We start from the raw sequence: 19,266 nt of genomic DNA, 5'->3' as shown, positions 1-19,266 counted from the left end.
TTTCACACAATACGTCTCCTTGCAGGATCAACACTAATTCGGCTGACTTTTATATTTGATCCAATTGGTAGATAGGCTGTATTTACACCATAAAGGTGCACAGCTGATAGAAAAGACACCTGGTGGTTAAATCATGTTATTGAATTTCATTATTTTTATTATTAGATATCATAGACTGTATATATTAATGGACGTAGTGTCCTTGACGTCACCCATAGGATTCTGCAGAGTTGCCGAGAAGCCCTTAGTAGGCGGAGTCGGCCACTAACGGCTTGACAGCGACGTCAGAGTCTAATCCCGCCTGCTCCAAATAAGGGCAAAGAAGCGGAGGCGGGACCTGCTGCCTCCGAACTGGAAGTAAACAGAGCTAGCTCAGGCTAAGAAGCTAAGCTAACATGAAATACATGCATACCAAGTTACTGCTAACAGTGTAGTTCCCCTATATAAACGTTACATTCATAATCAAATGAGACAATCTGCAAGAGAATTAGCTATATTTTGTTATTCTTAATGCTTGTCATTCACACGTTAAGAAAAGACGGACTCCACCGCCCGGACCTAACGGAACCGCAGTGGGCTAGTTCCGGGACGCCGGCTGGAGCTAGCCCCCTGCGGTTCTGTTAGCTCCGGCGGCCACCACTGGGATAATTGGGTCCCCTATTAACATTTGCTCCCGTTTAGCATTATGGGCGTCATAGCCATAGACTATAAAAGTCTTACCCAAGGCTGAATCATAAACTAAAATGTATATGTATGTATAAAGGGTTACGTCCTTAGCTGGCTAATAAGTAACAAGCTAAGCTACCAAGCACACAAACACCTGTGAACGGGACATGTATAATATTATCATTTTAGACTTCTTGGAAGTTCTGTTTGTACATTCAAGCGCACAGCACAACATTTTAATTGTCTGGTATTTGTAACAATATTCCCTAAAAGGCACAATCACCACGAACACGGCTAAAGCTAAAGGGTCAAGTACAGTAACTACAACTAACTAACTAACGTTGTAGCCTCTATGGTTGTAGCCTAGCAGAGTGGACAAGTGGCTGTTAGCTGACAGTGAGGCATGTACATGTCCATCAAAGTGACCACGCCCTAATTTATGCAAAAGCTTTAAGGCTTAATATTAATTAAACAGATGAGTTGAGAAAAAAGTCATCCCCCCAATCCATATTCATGAAGGGGGGATCTAACTATACAGAGAATATGGTTTTTTGAACCATGATGTAAACATGTTTAATTCTGCTCTAAAGTTGGGCATTTTAACATTGGGGTCTATGGAAATTGCTCCCTTCTGCAGACTCCTCCTACTGGCCACTAGAAGAACTGCAGTTTGAGGCACTTCTACATTGGCGTCCCGGCTCTTCCCCAGAGTTTGCCGCTTGTTAGATATTAATAGGATCCCTATAAAGTATATTCATTACTCGTTATTTATTTATTATTATTTAAGTTTTAAATATTTGTTTTTATTTTATTTTTTTAAAATTATGATTTCAGTTTTTTGTAAAAAATGTCTTAGTTTAAGTAAATTAAAAGATAACAATTATGCACATTTTAAAATCAGAAATGTTAAAAATAAAAATTGTACAGTGTATGGTTTTGACTTTGAAATATGAAAATAGAAATCTGGTGAAAATCTAAATCTACTGTGTACAGTGCATACCGAAGTGTATGAAATTATGCAAATGTCATAACTTGTGTTCTTATAATTAGAAACCACTTGCAATTCTATCTTGGCGATGAAGCATGTGTTCATCTATAACACTTACAATTAAACTTCAGAATGTTATTGTATCTTTCCCTAAGAGGTGTTTCCTCTAACTGTGTAATAATTCTGTCCTACCAGCAGAGTGCGCTGTTGTAATTTCCAGCTCAATCCACTAGGGATAGCTGTTGCAAAACTGACCTATTTAACAAGAAGAAGCTTATTTTCCTTAAAAATATCTTAAAAATGGGAAGAAAATTACACTATGGTTAAACAACACAGCACATAACCGCCAAAACATATTTGCAAACAGGAATATTTCAAAAACCGCCAATACACATTTTGAAAGCAGAAATAATTCCAAAATCAGATTGGACTTTTAGGAAATAAAATATTCCTTCCCTACAAATACCAAACTTCCAACGGTATAGATAACCTGACTATTTTCTAGTTCCAACTCTGACAAGAAGTATGATGTTCTTCACAAGAAGGAGTGCCTAGTCTCATGTGAGTGGTACTAGTGTATTTGAAAAAACAGAGTACTTCAATTAGCATTTCACAAAATGGCGACTGCCTTGTGGCTGATTGTCAACATGAGCGCTAAACAAAATGGCAACTGATTTTCCAACCCCAACCTGAAGAACAAAGGGATTTGAAAATACACCACGTGGCTTTCACAGGGGAGTTTAAACAAAAGGAACCACTGGTGTGGTATGTTACAGTCTAGAAAATACAACACAAAACAACACTGTAGTTTAAAATAATAACATTTCTATGTAGTTTACAATAAAAATGGGCCTTAAACCATTTACGTTATAGGCCTCAAATCTATCTACGTAATATTTGACTTTAAAAGCCACTGTGGTTATCTATTGCTGTTTAGACACGCTATAATGGGACAAAGTGGGACGCTATCCAAACACAATCAGAAGAATATCGTCTATCTGACGCACGAATGTCGCATTTCCCGTCGTAATCCACACGCAATGTCTGGTTGAAAACAGAACAGAATAACCACTGATAAAGCTTCAGACTTTAATCAGACCTCATCACACAAAGGACTTTTTTAAAAACAGCCTTCAACTGTCGTTTACACAAACACTCACTTCAATTTCCTCAGCTTCCAACTGTGGCTGTGTCCTTGCCTCAAACAGCCTCAAACAGTTTAATGGCCTGAACCATTTACGTTATAGGCCTCAAACTAAAAACGTAATAAGAGACACCTATTGAAGTGATCAGCCTCAAACTGAGTAAACACACATAAAACACACAAATGAATAGCATGCAGGGTTAAATGTAAGAAGAACAAAGATAGTTGAACTCACCCTGCTTGTGGCAAAGCAACGCCACCTGTTATAGGATGCCTATGTTTATAAATGTAGGTTGTTTCAACATTAATTGCAAAGCTATTTTCAGGATCCGCTGGCCGCCGTCAAACACACAAACCTAATTTGTCCTGCATAAACTATTGAAGAATTCGATATATCGGGCTTCTCCTTACCCCTTGTTTTTGAGCTCGTCTGTGTGTTTGAACGGATGCCCGCGTCCCCAGCGAACTGCTGGCTGTAGTCTCTCCTGGTCCAACGAGATCACGTCAGGGTCACCAATTGATAGCTTTGTTCGTAATTCTCGCGTCCAGGAGAGAAGCTTTAAAAGTAGGAGACCAACGGAGTCTCTGATAAGGTTCAAATGGGTACTTTAATAAAAATGGCGCGTTAAAGAGCCTGTGACATGAACCCAACAACTGTTGTGCAATGAAATAGTGGGCTACTAGTAATCTCAAACCGTCAGTTTAAAAAAGAAAAAGCGATACCGTTCCGATAAATATCAATAATTTCGAACATCGCGGGAAAATTCCTTCTACTTATTTTGAGGTTTTGGGGGAAGCCGGAAGTGACGTCAATGCGGGAACGCTTCACTGTGCGGCGAGAGAGCCAAACAGGGACAAAGTGTGTTTTCATGCGTAGAAATGGTGAATTACTGAGTTTAGGCACGTTAATAATGTTTTAATGAAGTTGACTACAGTATATTCATATTTGTCAGTGCTTTCATGTCAATTCGGCGAACATAAACATAAATGATCGTGGTGAAGATGATGATTAAATTAGGATTAAAAATCGGTAGTGAGAGCTGCTGAATTTCCTCCCTTCGGATGTGATATAAAAACAAATCGATAATTTTTGTAGTTGTAAACTCAAGTGGATGAAACTACATTTATTAGTGCTTTCATGTCAATTCGGCGAACATATGATACATTTAATGATCGTGAGGATGATGATTTAAAAATCTTTTGTTTGAGCCGGTCTGCATTTCCTGATGAGAAAACAAACCTTAGCTTTTTGTAGTTGCAGTCAGTGGTGTAGTGGGCGTTGGACGCGGGGGTACGCCTTACCCCCACTTATTTGAAGCATGATTTCTTTTTTTAATAATAAACATAATAGGCAGATTTCACAGTAATTATAATAAAAACGTAGCTCAAGCATTTATGCAACTTGATTTGAAGCGTGTGTGTTTGAGGGGCAGAACTGTGTGTGTAGGGTGACCAGGTGTCCCACACTGTGCGGGACTGCACACACAGCATTTTTATTATTTGTCCCGCGTCTCACACATTGAGACTATGTCCTGCATTTGAGTGATAGTCGTGCAGAAAGGCCGGATCGGTTCGCTGACAGCCGGCAGGGGCGTAGCTGGAAATTCTGGGCCCCATGAAAGAATCTATTTGTGGGCCCCCAATCCATGCGAGTGCGCATTAGCGCGCACGCTAAAAAAAATGTGGCCATTTATTTATTGATGAAAACGCATAATATGGTTTTTACCTATACATTCGGATCAGCAGTTCAGCACCAGTTCAGGATGTCGCATTGCGTTCATCTTCAATGAATGGACCAATGCAATAGTCTACCAAACAACCTTGAGTTGCACTAGCTAGGCATATTTTCCCCTATTCTTGTGACAATGTTTTCTGATACTCAACATACAAAAGCTGTTACTTGTCCTGTCTCTCTGTAATCCCATCTCCAACACAAATAGTCTACTCAAGCACACTATTAGGTTGACAGACACTTACATTTTGATGTGCTCTGTAGTATACAATCGTTCCCTGCTTGGATATACCTTTTACGAAGCAGATTTTGAACTGTCGCGGGCAGAGCACTAGCTTTTTTGCTGTAGCGGCCGGGTTGCTGCCTTTCTCAGCAGAGTGCTAAAGCCCTACCTGTTACACGCGCAAGTAATTCGAGGAGGCGCGAGTGACAAGTGTTGAGTTATTGGTGGGGACAATTCAGGATTCTTGGATACTGGTGGGGTCAGAACCTTGCGTCCACCCCCAAAACGACACGATGAAACCCAACCTCGAAAACCCTGTTGAAGTTAATGAACTGTAATGGACTGCAAGAAATCAACATGCACTGACTATCAACTTTATCTTCTGTCTATTTAATTGAAAATTACACCCAATACAGGAATGAACAAACAAAAAATCTCAACATTCTTTGACTTATTAAATTAAGATTTGAACAACACAAGGACAAAAGTATAAATTAACTGAAGATTTGAACATAATTATAAAACAATAAACTCTCAGGACATGAACACACTTACAGCAAACAATGAAAAATGTAGTGCGAGAGGACTATGCATCAGATAGTAATTGTTCACAATGTGGGCTGTAGCCTGTCAGCTTACTATAGGGAAACATCCCACAATCCTGTCATAGACTGGATTCTTATTCCTAAATCCCGAACGCCAATCGCCGGACCTTCTTGGTGGCAAAATCTTTTACGAGCTCTTTGAAATCAAGTGACAGAGCCAGCTTGCTTTCAATCGATAACATTGCAAGGCTGTTCAACCTCTCTTGCGACATGGTAGATCTTAAATAGCTCTTGATAAGTTTCAACTTACTAAATGATCTTTCACCACCAGCTACGGTAACTGGGAGCGTCAAGAAAATTCTGAGGGCAATGCAAACGTCTCCAAAAATGCTCTGGAGTTCCATCTTGTATATTGCATTCAGTAGATCAAGAGAGCTACAATCAGGGGGGAAAGTGGCAGAAAATATTTTATTGAGATGCCTTATCTCACTCTCAAACTGATCTGTGAGATCCTGTGAGTATTTCTCCCTCAGTGGCTGACACACAGAAGCCATGACACTGTCACTCAACTTCCCAATTTTAAGTATGGCAGCAAATTCTTCAACAATATTTGCTGTTGTTTGGAACCGAGTGTCCAAGTCACTTATGATCTGGTCCATGGCAGTGAGAAACACAGTGTTACGGAATGTTGTTTCTGGCCTATCCTCCTGACCTGTTCCTTCAGCAGTTTCATCATGAAACCTCTTCCTCCTCCTCTCACGGCAAAGTTCTTTTTTGAAATGAGGTGGAACCTCCATTTCCTTAGCTACCATTGATGCCTCAGACAGAATAGCATCCCATCCATTTCTGAGAGTCTGCATCTCATCTCTTAGTGCAGCAACATTACCTGCCTCCACCTCTATTGAGATTTTCCCTGACTGGAGTATCACATTTCTGTCATCAATAGATTGCAATACTTTCACCCAAATGGTGAGAAGGACAATGGCATCAAATGACATGAGGTAGTTCCTCAGACCAACAGCTTCAGATCTGGCCTCACCTGTGAGACTGCATGAGCTCAGTATGGTAGCAAGGGCTTCAATGACACCAGGTAGGTGCTTTGCTACAGGTTTCACAGCATCAATTCTCGCACTCCAGCGAGTGTCAGATAGCCTATGTACAGAGCAACCTGTTTTCTTTTTGTATATAGACCAACGAGATGGACTGGCACTTACAAATGTGTAGAGGCGGTTAATGTAACCAAAAAAGTTGGATACTTCAGGGCTCGATTCTGCAGCATGCACGCCTACCAGATTCAACGTGTGGGAGGCACAAGGTGAGAAAGTAGCAAGATTATTCTTTTTCAGTATTTGTGCTTGGACTCCCTTGATTTTCCCTGACATATTCGCCCCATTATCATACCCTTGCCCCCTGCAATCACTAATGTCTATCCCTAGATCCAGAAGCACACTCTCCATCATGCCTGCTATTTCACATCCTGTTTTTCCGTTGAAATCTTTGAATTCAATAAATCTTTCAGTGATCTCCCATTCGCCTGTGTCTTCATTATAATGTACATATCTTATGAGCACAACATTTTGCTCGGTGTGGGAAATGTCAGGCGTTGCATCACAAATGATTCCATAGTATATGGCATCCTCCCTTTCCGTCAGAATGGTTTTTAAAACCTTTCCCCCACACAATTCAATAAACTCGTTCTGGATGTCTGGGCTCAGATAATGAGTTAGCTGGCTTCCTTTTTTGGATGTCCTGATTTTGTCTAAGTGGTCTTTCAAGAGTGGATCATATCGTGACAAAAGTTCTAGCGTACCTACAAAATTTCCATTGTGGACATCGCCCAAAGCATGCGTTTTACCTCGGAAAGCTAAATTCCTCGTTGCCAAGTGCAGAGTGACATCAAGGAGTCTCTGCAAGATAGCTTTGTTTTTCTCAATTTCAGACTGTAGCTCTCTCTGCAACTGATGATCAACGCCACATGCAGTCATAACCGAACACTGTAGGTGTTTCCATCGCAAATAACAGTCCCTGTGATTCCTACTTGTTTCATGGCTTGGGAATTTATCATACATGCGACGCCACTCGACGTCACACATCTTGTATCCCTGGTCACTACTCAAAGCACTAAGAGAGGGTATTTTTTGCTCCTTGGAGAAAAGAACACATGGTATGCAGAACAGTGCATTTGCACTTTCACTGTGAATCAACCAGTCCCTTTTCACTTTTCCCCTACCCTTATCTGCTTTGGTGTATTTCAAGTAATCTGGAAATCTCTTTCCCTTTGAATCATGTGGAATTTCTTGATCTGTTTCTCGCATTGCTAATTTCTTTACAATAGTTGCCCTGTCCTTGTCACTCATCCTAGCTGGGAACAACCCTGGGTCAAGTGATAGCAGATCTTCTACCTCAGACACCACTACAGGTGGCTCAGTATCTGTGGCATCCTGTGTCGGAGCCTCACTTTGTCCCTGACATTGACTGTCCATAGCTGCTTCCTCCTCATCTGTGCTGCTTTCATGGTCCTCGACCTCTTCTTGTACTGGTACCTCTGCCTCTTCACCTCTGCTCTCCTCGTTGGCTGCCTTGCTCGAAGGCCCTGGCTCTAGAGTATCCATAGTGTACATAATTTATAAAATGCCCTATAATAGTAATAACACAGTACAGCTCGAGCTATCTCTTAATTGTTATAATAATAATAATAATAATAATAATAATAATAATAATAATAATAATAATAATAATAATAATAATAATAATAATAATCATTTGTATAGATATTTTTCAATTGCTCAAATCTAGCTATAGCTACTGTAACAACCTCAATTTAATGTGCCAGTGGTCAATGGTATTGCAATTACTGGAAGAACTAGAGTAACTAAATGTGAATATTACCTAAAGTTGTATTCAATGCATGGTAAGCATATTTAAAATCTGTTTGTTAACCCCAAGCCCTGCTGCTTTACCTCCCTCTCCTTCAACTGGGAACCGGCCTGAGGGAAGGGGTACTGATCCTGAAGCCGCATCTGTGCATTAGAGCAGATGTGATTAGCATGTAACATTATACAGGTTAGGTTAGCTAGCCATAGCAAAAGGGCATAGCTGCTGGATACAAATTCACTGGGCTCATCGACACTCATCTAATTTTTGATAGCAACAGGTAGCTAACGTCAGCCACAAAATGTTGGCTAAGCTGTTATGGGCTTCAAAACAAGTTCTGTGAATAAATACCTTTCTTGTGAAAATACTTGGTGACTATCTGTCGAACTCTTTTATTATTTTCCTCTTGCTGACGTTTTTTCTTTCGTTTCTGAGCTCCTGATTCATGAGCTGTAGAGGACATTTTCCTGTCAGTCTGTTCAAGCTGCAAGCTGCTGGTGCACTGCTGTGCCGCCTAGTTATAGTTGAAAGTGGGGGTGCAAGATTAGTAACTGGCAGGCAAGGGGTGGTTTGGAGTGGGTCAGGCACGACCACCTCCATGGCAAAATTGTTTTAATTTAATGAACACCTGTACGTGCAATTTCCTGCAATATAGAGCACAGAACTGTCTCAAAATCCTATGGGATCCTAAAGGATTCCTATAGGGTTCCAAAAACGTATAGAGATTCCTATAGCATTTTTTGACTAGGGATGTTATCCTAGGTCTCTTTCTCACTTCCTCTGCCTCCTCCCTGAGTCTGCACAGTCACCACATCATTCTACATTAAGGAGAGCAATACACTTATGAGTACACTGAACTGGTTTGAATACACAATCTTTATGCTACTCTGTAAAGAAAGGGAGAGAGGGGGGAATATATTATCCAAGTATTTGTGTCTTAATTTGTTATGTTATCCTACACTTTAAGCTGACTGATATTTCCATTACCTGTAACTCTTGTGTCTCTTTCTCTCCTTCTCTGCCTCCTCCCTGAGTCTGCACTGTCACCACCACATCATTCTACACAGGAGAGCAATACACGTATGAATACACTGAACTGGGTTGAATACATGATTTTTTATTTTTTCTGCCATGTTCTACCTGGTTGGCTGGCTGGCTACACACACACACACACACACACACACACACACACACACACACACACACACACACACACACACACACACACACACTTAATTCATTCTTCTTTTATTTTCATTTCAGGTAGTTGTACCTTAAGAGAATTGAAGGCTGGCATCTGTAAATGCAGATAGATATAAGTACTTTATTCTTATTTTATTATCATTATTTTCTTTCCAATGAAATGAAATCAGAAAATAAGTGGTATATGATGGAAAATATGAAAGTCAATGCTTGAAGGAAAATGGACTTCGGAAAAGTTTTTTATTTTGTATTTACTGTTCTGTAAAAGTCTTGTCGAATGCAATGTTTTATGTTTTGTGTGGACCCCAGGAAGACTAGTTGTTGTCATGCAACAGCTAATGGGGATCCTAATAAACTCAAACTCTAATGGGCTTCGATCTACCAGGTAGCTAGCTAGTCAAACACACACACTGGTTGATGTTACTAGCTAGCTAGCAAACGTCAGCTAACCGCTAGCTAACATAAAGAGTGACCTGTAATTCAATGCAGCGAAAATGAAGAGAAGGTGATGATTATAAATGTGTTTTATTGTATTGAGTGGTAGAAGTAAAGACATGTCTAACATATTCTTTGTTTGAACAACTTACTGAAAAGGTCTGCCACCAATGACAGACTGTTCGCGGTGATTTACACTCAGCCTACCTGCATCAGGACTGCTGTGGGTGGGAGGCAGTTGATCAAACCATTGTGAGCGAAATGCGGGGGGGGGGTCACAATCTTTGGAAACTTAAAAACTCGCTATTAAGTGTCTATAATCAGCACAAGTTCTTTCATTGCGTATTATTAATTCGATTGAAATTACACACTTATGTTTACAGTGATATATTGGGGGGGAAATGTCATATTTTTCATATGATCAAAAAGTGGGGGTGCAAAAGCACACGTTTGCTCCCCCAAGGTCAATTGTGGGGATGCACCTGCTCCGCTTGCTCCATTGCTCAGGCGCCCATACCATGCAATGAATGAAGGGAGGGGTGCTCATTCTGTCAAACAGAGTAACAAGCACCTGTTTGTTTCTTTTGGGACGTTTTTTTTTAATAAAGGCAATTATACTTTTGAGTCATTCACATTAACTTACTTTAGGATAATAATAAAACCATATTAATAAAAAGATAATAATAGTGTTCTCTGGGCCCCCCCCCCCCCCAGTGCTGGGCCCTTGGAATCATCCTAACCTCCCCCCCCCCAGCTACGCCCCTGACAGCCGGCACCGCCCTTTATTATTATATTGTCTAAACGGCATCATTTAAGTTGCGCTGACAGGCGACACAGAGGTCCCCAAGCCCCCACCCCCCGTTGACAGTTCACGAGCGCGTCCATAGTGTCTCCCGTTGTTGGGGCAGAATCTCTGCTCCGCGCCGTTCCTATATGAGCGGGTTCTCAAAAGAAGGAAAAATTCAAAGCAGCCAGGATAAGGGTTAAACAATAATCTGCTTTAATGGCGGGAACATACAAATACTTCACCGAATCTCAAAGCACTCTGCAGAGTACTCCGGGTTCTACCACCGTGTGAGACACGTCTCAGGAACGGCAAGTCAAAAACAAGAGCGCCGATCTTCAAAATGATCACAACATTTATACACAGAGTTCACTTCTGAGCGAGCTAGACAGTGAGTTGGCAGTATTCCATTGGTCGGTTTCCCTTCTGGGCGGGATCCCAAGTAGTAAGTCCGCAGTTGTTGATTCCATCGTTTGCTTCACAGTGTGTGTGTGTGTGTGTGTGTGTGTGTGTGTGTGTGTGTGTGTGTGTGTGTGTGTGTGTGTGTGTGTGTGTGTGTGTGTGTGTGTGTGTGTGTGTGTGTGTGTGTGTGTGTGTGTGTGTGTGTGTGTGTGTGTGTGTGTGTGTGTGTGTGTGTGTGTGTTTCTGTCCCTCTGCCCTTAGGCAGATCCCCCAATCAATGATTTGGAGTCATGACAGAGGACTCTTTGACAGGACACATACTCATTCCCCCTAAACATCTTCAACACATACAAACATCCTATCATGTATCTTATCACACAACAGTCACCTGTTTTTCTCTATGAAAGCCATATTTGTAAATATCCAAACGCCATCGTCCCATGACAGTCCCCGAATCACCCAACCAACATAAGCTAATTGTTCTTGTGGCTTAATGGCTTCCCTGAACTTCCCTTCACCCCAAAGTCAGCTTACTAGGAATGAATACATTTTATTGATAAGCTCAAAAGGACCTTTATCTCATTTACTGCTGGGTGACCCAAGTCTCAAGGCCTGCAGGATGTGTAGGAGATAAACATTAATTCTACAAGACTTTAACTGCCTTATATCTGAAAATGTATAAGGGAATTCCCCTGTTGACTGCAAGGACTATTGATAATTAACAGAAAGACCCTAGGGGCCTCTTCTTGGTATCTGCTAGGCAGAAGTCACTCAATACAGAAATCACAAGTTTAACACACATTCTATATAGGGTGACATTAAAATGAATATACCAGATTGAACTTTCCTGCCATAACACGTTACTTTAATACTTCAAATAAGTCAAATACTTCACCGTCCACCCACCACCCCGTCCACCCACTACCCCGTCCACCCAGTAAAAACATCCCCACTACACCACTGGTTGTAGTAGTACACCAACATGGATTAAACGTGTGTTTCTTTTTACCACAATTTTGGGGAAATTAATGGATAAAATGCACGGATTATTATTATTATTATTATTCTCTCTCCGATTGGGACACTAGGTCCACCGTTTCCCCGCAGCGAGGCTCCCCCTGTTGACAGTTTACGTGGGCTGCGCTGGGTGCAGTGGCGGACTGGCCATCGGGACGAATCCCGATGGGCCGGTACCGAAGTGGGCCGGTCCGATAAGTCACTAGCACATCCCCCACTCCCCCCGTTGACAATTTACTAGTGGTACCGAAGTGGGCCGGTCGAGAGTCCCGGGATGATTTTTAGTCCCAGTCCACCACTGGCTACATGACCGTATGATCACTCATATTGACGCACCTAATTCCTAAACTTCTAACAGATACAACATAAACCGATCCTTCAGCCTCATATGAGCTCTCAGACACGTTCAAAATTAAACTGTCATTGCTGTCCGAGCTTGCTGCTGTGTGCCCCATCGTGCGTTTACATGCAGATGCTGGGATCCTGAACGGTGCAGCTGCAGCGTTGTGCCCGCAATGACGTCACACATAATTTGGCGGGACTTGAAGAATCCCCGAGAAGATCTAGAAAATTGTCAACATTGAAGGGCAGATTAATGGTTATCAAAGTACAAATATCCAAAATCAGTTCAGAAACGGTTTTCAAGGGGACCTTATTTACTCAAATTGATGGGTTTGGATGATGGGGGAAACTCGTGTCACAGGCTCTTTAATGTTACAAGCAGAAGATGGTTCAGAGAGAGAGGCTGCAGCCTCCTCTCGCAGTGGCCGCAGTGCAGAAGAGACTCCACACACATTCGTCTTTCCCGCTTGCTGGTTGTTCGCTCCTCCTCTCTGGGGGCTGTGGTGATGTAGGGGACTTCCCCCCTCGTTCTTCTATGTCCGATATTGCGTTAAACAGAAGATTTCGACATTTTACATTCATTGCTTACTTTCACATGCCTTTTCTCCTCCTTATCTCTTTCATAACTTTATATGTAATACATGTTAACGGCGTCAATAGCCACTTTAATGATACTACTGGACGGTAGTCCCGGATGTCGTCATGAAGGATTTTCAGAATAAAAGCTTGGTATTAAGATTGTGAGAACTTCAGTTTTTTTCAGAATAAAATAGCATTTAAACTGATGGTATGTTCTAACTAAATTATGCCATAAAACATTGATTTTAATTTCTAACAATGGATATAAAACATTCATAGTTTATTGAATATTAAGATGCCCTCAGACGCTGTTTCCTGCAGATGACTCGTTTTTCCCCCCGGTATCGGGTGGGCGGTGTAGAACAGGTGGACTCTAGTGGACACATTGAAGCATTAAACATAGAATATTTTCTATAAGGAGTACAAAGGTACTATTCAGTAGATTAGTAATTCATCCTTGATAATTTCATAAAAGTATTAAAAAAATAATAAAATATGCCGTTTTTGCTCCGATTTTTGGATTATAAATAATTGTTTCAAAGCCACAGATACATTGTTAACCTATGGATCAACCGATTCAGACGCGTTTTTTCTCGTTTTAATGCCATTGAACACGTCTTTTGATCAGATTGACAGATACGGTGAGACGATCTCCCGTAAAAGCTCCGTAAAGGTACGTGTTGTGATGTCTGTGTTTGCTTCCCCTGTCGCGAGTTCGGATTGCTCAGTGATGATACTATACTTAAATAATCTGTGGAGTCTCAGCTTTAATCGGATATATTGTATGTGCAGTTTCGATAAGTAATAAGGGTATCTTTATTTTGCGTTCTGTGCTAAAGTGCGCATTTTTTCGCTTAGTGCTAATTCAGAGCCTTGGTATTACCCTTGTGCTTTGTTTTGGTAAAAATAGTTCATATTTTCAGTTAGCTGATATTCTTCCCGTTAATCTGGTGCTACACATTAATAGTTTCATAAATGTTAAGAAGTCCTGAGACACAGTCTCGAAAAAAAACGGTGGGGAGGGGGTCCACTGGGGGGACCGCCGTGCTTAAAGAGCAACTTGCAGGGTTTTTTTTTTCTACATTTATGTTTAAACTTGCTTGAAAATTACAATTAAAAAAGTGAATGTAGGATTTGATATGTTTTACGAGACATAAGGGCAGGAATTCAGAGGGAAAGGAGCAATTTTGAGCTCTGCTCTTAAAAACTGCTTTTTTTTAAGGTCATACGTCAAACGCGTCATATTACATCACAAAGGGGACACATCTCCGCTCTCTGACCGCGGGAATAGTTAGTAGTTGCGTTGAGCAGTTGTGTGGATTTGCATTGGGTAACGTTTATCAGGAAACCTTATTACATCTCTCTCCCCCCCTTCGCTGCTCTCCCTCCCCCCCTCCTTCCCTGCTCTCTCTCTCCCCTCCGGTACAGCACCGTAAAATAGTGTGGATTTGCATTAGGTAACGCGAGATACGGCTGATACTTGCACATTAGTTTCTGTTATGGATCAGTATAAACAGTCCTGCCAGTAATGTTACTATATCATTAATGCTACTTTAGTTATAGCCTGATATATGATAGCTAACTTTACAATGTTGTGATGTGACGTTAGCTAACATTCTGTAGCTAACACCGATCACTCACCAAGATAGCTGCCCCTTCCCTGCTCTCTCTCTCCCCTCCGGTACAGCTCCGAAGGTCGTGTGGAGTTGCATTAGGTAACGTTTATCAGCAAACCGTATTACATCTCTCTCCCCCCTTTCGCTGCTCTCTCTCTCCCCTCCGGTACAACACCGTAACATAGTGTGGATTTGCATTAGGTAACGCGAGATACGGCTGATACTTGCGCATTAGTTTCTGTTATGGATCAGTATCAACAGTCCTGCCAGTAACGTTACTATATTATCAATGCTACTTTAGTTATAGCCTGATATATGATAGCTAACTTTACAATGTTGTGATGTGACGTTAGCTTACATTCTGTAGCTAACGCTGATCACTCACCAAGATAGCTGCCCAGTTCTCCACTGGTTCTCCTCACACCACAGCTCAATTTCTCTCCGATGACCATTATTTCTTCTAATCCTTGGCTGTGTTAACTGTGTTCGTTATTCTCCCGACCAGGAGAGAAGCTTTAAAAGGAGACTAAATGGAGTCTCTGTGAAAGTTCAATTGGTACTTTGATTAAAAAAGGCGCGGGTTGGTCACAAGCATGATATTGTTCAGTCAGACAAACAGCTGTGATCTGGCTCTCCTGAGGGAAGAGAAGAGAATGGATCTCTTCTCCGGTGCTGTTATATATCCTCTGCTTGCTCCTCCCCGCAAGCCGGCTCGCCTCGTCTCCAATGTCCGTTATTGCATTTAAACAGAGGATAGCCTTCTTTTCACATTCAATATATGCTTAACACGCCGTTTCTCCTCATATTCTCTTTCATCACTTTTCATTTAACACATTCTAAACGCTGTAATCAATACTCTAAACAATACTTCTCGGCTCGTTTGGTTTCCGGTCATTCCGGATGTTGTCACATGCTACTCTCGTCTGTAAACAATAATGTATTCAAATAAACTGTACCTTCATTTAATATTCAGCATGGTAGTATCTCGACATCTATAGTTGTAGTGTTAAATCAGTAGCTTCGGTTTGCACCACTCCATATCATTTCGCTACTAAATTCACCTCTTCAGGAAATCGTATATTAGCCACATGCTAAATGCTAACCGTAGATGAAGGATTTTCAGAATAAAAGCTTAACTGCTTGTGCACAAGAATTTCTGGTTTTTCAGTATAAAAGAGCATTAAAACTGACGGCATGTTTAAACTACATTTCCCCATTAAAACATTGATTTTAATTTCTAACAGTCCCTCCTTACACACCTAAAAGGTGTGTATAATACTGAAATCAATGAGTTCTTCATCTGAACTTTGCATATTACATATCTCATATTAACAAACATACAATCAAATGGAATGGTTTTACAGCCGGCTTTACAAAAATACAAAATAAATTCTTGTCTGTGTTCAAACATAAAAGTTTTCCCTTGTGCATAACTTCTAGTGTTTACATTCAATATCATTCTTCAAAATAGCAGCAATGGCTTGGTATCAGAACATTTCTTCGTCCCTCCTTTCACAGAAACCGTTCTCATACGACGCTCAGTGTTAAGGCACTTGTTTTTACAAAGTGAAAAGAAACGAACCATTTTAGAATAGCAATGATTTTTACAACATGAGATCCACCATATTAGAATAGTATAAAGTAAACAAAGAATAAAATAAAATATCTTGGATTGGCAAAGTAAATTGAAAAATAAAAATAAACTATCTTGGAACAGTGTAAAGTAAATTGAAATGGATTCACTCCATTTTAGCATTTTATTTTGCTCACTTCTTCACATGATTTCATAATGTAAAGAATCACATCAGCTGGACATTCATTGATCAATCTCATCTCCGAACATCCATATCATTTAAACTAACTCATCATTATCATCAACATCTGAATACGGGGGTTGGTCGTCTTGTTCTGCTAGCATTTGTAATTATCTCCTCATGAGAAATTTACCCTCCCTCCTTTCATACCATTTAAGGTATGAAAGTAATATGTTCTCTAGAAGGGGCCGTCGTGATCAATCGGTACGTTCTACTCTGGGGTACGGCATTCTAGACAGTCATTTCTGGGAGAAGATTTTGGTCAGTTACAACAGTTGTAGAGTTTCATCACTTAAAAGTTCCTTCTCATTACCTTTGGGTGGTCTGTTCTAATGCAGTGATAAAGTCCCTGAAATGGTGTGAGAACCAGTGGAATATCAATAACTCATTATACTAATTTATTTGCAATTCTTGTCTACTTAAATAGCTATGCTAACCCCTTTAACAGTGTGTGGAACCTTGGGTGCTAGAGCATGTGATAATTACTTCCTCCTTTAAGGACTTTAAAACAGAAGTCATTTCATTAATGGTTTGCAGTTCAATTCAGGAATTTACACCTATGGCAGATATGTTTCTCCTTTAAATAACATCTCTAAAAGTCAGGTCATCACTGATTGAATGGATGACCTTTAGGAACTGGTGGCGCTTGTCTTTTAAAACTCATACTCTGGTGCCGTGCGCTCCCTCTGAAGCTGCAAGTAAGATTTAAAACATCTGCAGGGTGGATCGAGCGACCCCTTCTCCCTGAACGATATTTGTTGTAAAATATGCACCATCACAATGAGTGATCCAAGGCCCCCCATGTATTACTCCCAATTATATTAGTTTTTTTTAAATTAAAATGTGCAATCTCTCTTTTGTCTTTTTAAAACTCTACATCTTGGACAAAAAACAACTGTTATTTCCACCTTAATCTTCCCTCCTGAGGTAATAACCATGCTACAATGGAGATATCAATACTCTAGATTGGAATACTATCTTTGGCTTGGTACTAGCTCTACCTTTAACATTTTCCATACAAATAAAGATTTGTCTGCTTTTATAGAGTGGTTACTAAAACCATCCCTTTAAACTGTAGGTCTATACTGTAACAAATTAAATCTTACCCAAATTCACACATGAATAAAAAAAACTCTTAAAGAATAATTTGTTCATATGATGAAAAGATTGAATAATATGTTCTACCCTCAGTGTGTTTTTAGGGTTATTTAATAGTTTCCTCTTTCTTACTTTATAAATTCACCAATTGATTAATTCATGGCTAATAAATCTTTTTCTTTACGTATTTCTCGTTGGTGAATAAGTGTGTTTATGTGTAAACTCACTCACTCCCGTTTTCCTTCTCTCCCCCTCTGGTTGTCAAGCCACGACCCCCTCCCGTTCTGCCGGACCATGCCAACTCCTCCGGCCTGTCTTCTCCTCCGTCCACCTTCTCCTCAGTCCATCTGCGCTTGGATCCTTCCGCTGTAACTCTTTTCAGTGTCCCATCTGCTTTGCTTTTCATCTCCTCCTTTACAGTCTCTACTTTGTTGCATGGAGGGCGTATTCCGCTCTCATGTCCCACACTCTGCTCTTGTGTCCAAATCTTATGGCTCAGCTTGGAACTTCATGTCCTGTGGGGGACCGATGAGAGTGTGCCTTTTTATGTCACCTGTAGTTCTGGATGCCTCAGGTGGAGATGGTTCAGCTCTGCTTCTCTGTCTGTTCGATGGAGGAGGAGGAGTCTTCCGTGGTGAGGTCTTTTGTCTGCTTGGAAGTTGGGGTCGTAGCGTTCTGACAGGCAGAGAGATAGAGAGAGAGAGATCTCGGGACGCATTATCTATAGTTAATTCTAACACACTGAGGTAAAATAAATCCAATCTTTCCCACTCCATTTTCCTAACCATACTATCTTTCTTTGATGTTAAATGTCATCTAAGCCCAGTTAATGTCTTCTAATAATTGTACCATATCCCTAAAGATTGTTTTCACCCACCGTAACATGTTTACTCCAATTAACTCTTTCAGGAAACCACTTTCTTTCATACATTTAAATACCTAGTTGCTTCAAGCACCACATATTTCACACGCTATAAAGGAACGTCTCCATATTTTCTCCATCACTTTAAATCTCACTGTTATTTAGAACATAAGTAACTTTGGTGACTGGACATATCTGCAATGTCGCCACTGTCTGCTAGGAAATTTTGTTCATAGAGTTTGTACGTACAAAGCTGTACTTTTGGGTTAGTAGCCTGTTTCAACTGTAATCATTTTCAATAATTCTACTCAGGTCACCGGTCGGTTGTTCATAGCTTAACAGGGGGTGTTTCTGGTACAGACTAAAACATGGATCCAGTGTATTTAGAGATTCCCCTAATCTGTAAATCCCCATCACTTACATATCCCGATCACTTAAACCCATCTCATCATTTGATACAAGAACTGCATATAGGGGGTGAATCATCTTGATTATAACCACCTCTTGTTTGGGAACGAGTATTTCTAACTCCTCCTCTTGTTGCTCAGCTGACCTTTTGGCTCTGGGGATAAGTGAAAGTCTCTGAAACACAGCTGGAGTCTTGTTAGTGATGTGGGCATTCTCTATGAGTGAACTAATGGTTCCATGTCTTACTTGATATTGTACTCCCCATCCAACCAACAAGGTGCCAAGTGTAATGAGCACAATCAACAATGCTATTCTGACTCTTATCCCTAGGGGACCCCACAATTGGTTTGGCTTTGTTCTTGACATCATCTCTATTTTATCCCTGGTTGTGTCCGTTACAGAATTTAAATAATGAATCCAAAAATAACATACAAAAAATTGGACTCTTTTTCAGATGTAAAACAAAAAAATAGGTTTTCACATTAATGTACAATCTATACAAATCTATAGACAATTTGTCTTTTGAGCTGTTTC

At 40.6% G+C, this 19,266-nt stretch overlaps 1 protein-coding gene across 4 annotated transcripts in view; it reads right to left on the bottom strand.

Moving 5' to 3' along the window:
• LOC307039977 (uncharacterized protein) overlaps positions 1 to 10,349 on the bottom strand; it is an 88,474-nt gene extending 78,125 nt beyond the window's left edge. For all 4 annotated transcript variants that reach the window (XR_013808382.1, XR_013808383.1, XR_013808384.1 and 1 more), the window contains exons 1-5: positions 10,018 to 10,349; positions 9,160 to 9,231; positions 8,524 to 8,686; positions 8,259 to 8,318; positions 7,757 to 7,897 (exon numbers count right to left, since the gene is read on the bottom strand). Coding sequence is in view for 1 of the 4 variants with exons in the window: in XM_079682456.1 (XP_079538582.1) it covers positions 7,757 to 7,897; positions 8,259 to 8,318; positions 8,524 to 8,686; positions 9,160 to 9,231; positions 10,018 to 10,023 (442 nt within the window). In the remaining 3 variants the exon portion in view is untranslated. The remainder of the gene's footprint in view (positions 1 to 7,756; positions 7,898 to 8,258; positions 8,319 to 8,523; positions 8,687 to 9,159; positions 9,232 to 10,017) is intronic.
• Between the last annotated feature and the right edge of the window lie 8,917 nt (positions 10,350 to 19,266).

Source organism: Notothenia rossii (assembly GCF_949606895.1).
Source record: "Notothenia rossii genome assembly, chromosome: 5".
Classification (NCBI taxonomy): domain Eukaryota; kingdom Metazoa; phylum Chordata; class Actinopteri; order Perciformes; family Nototheniidae; genus Notothenia; species Notothenia rossii.
This window is presented reverse-complemented; position numbering and strand designations above follow the sequence as displayed.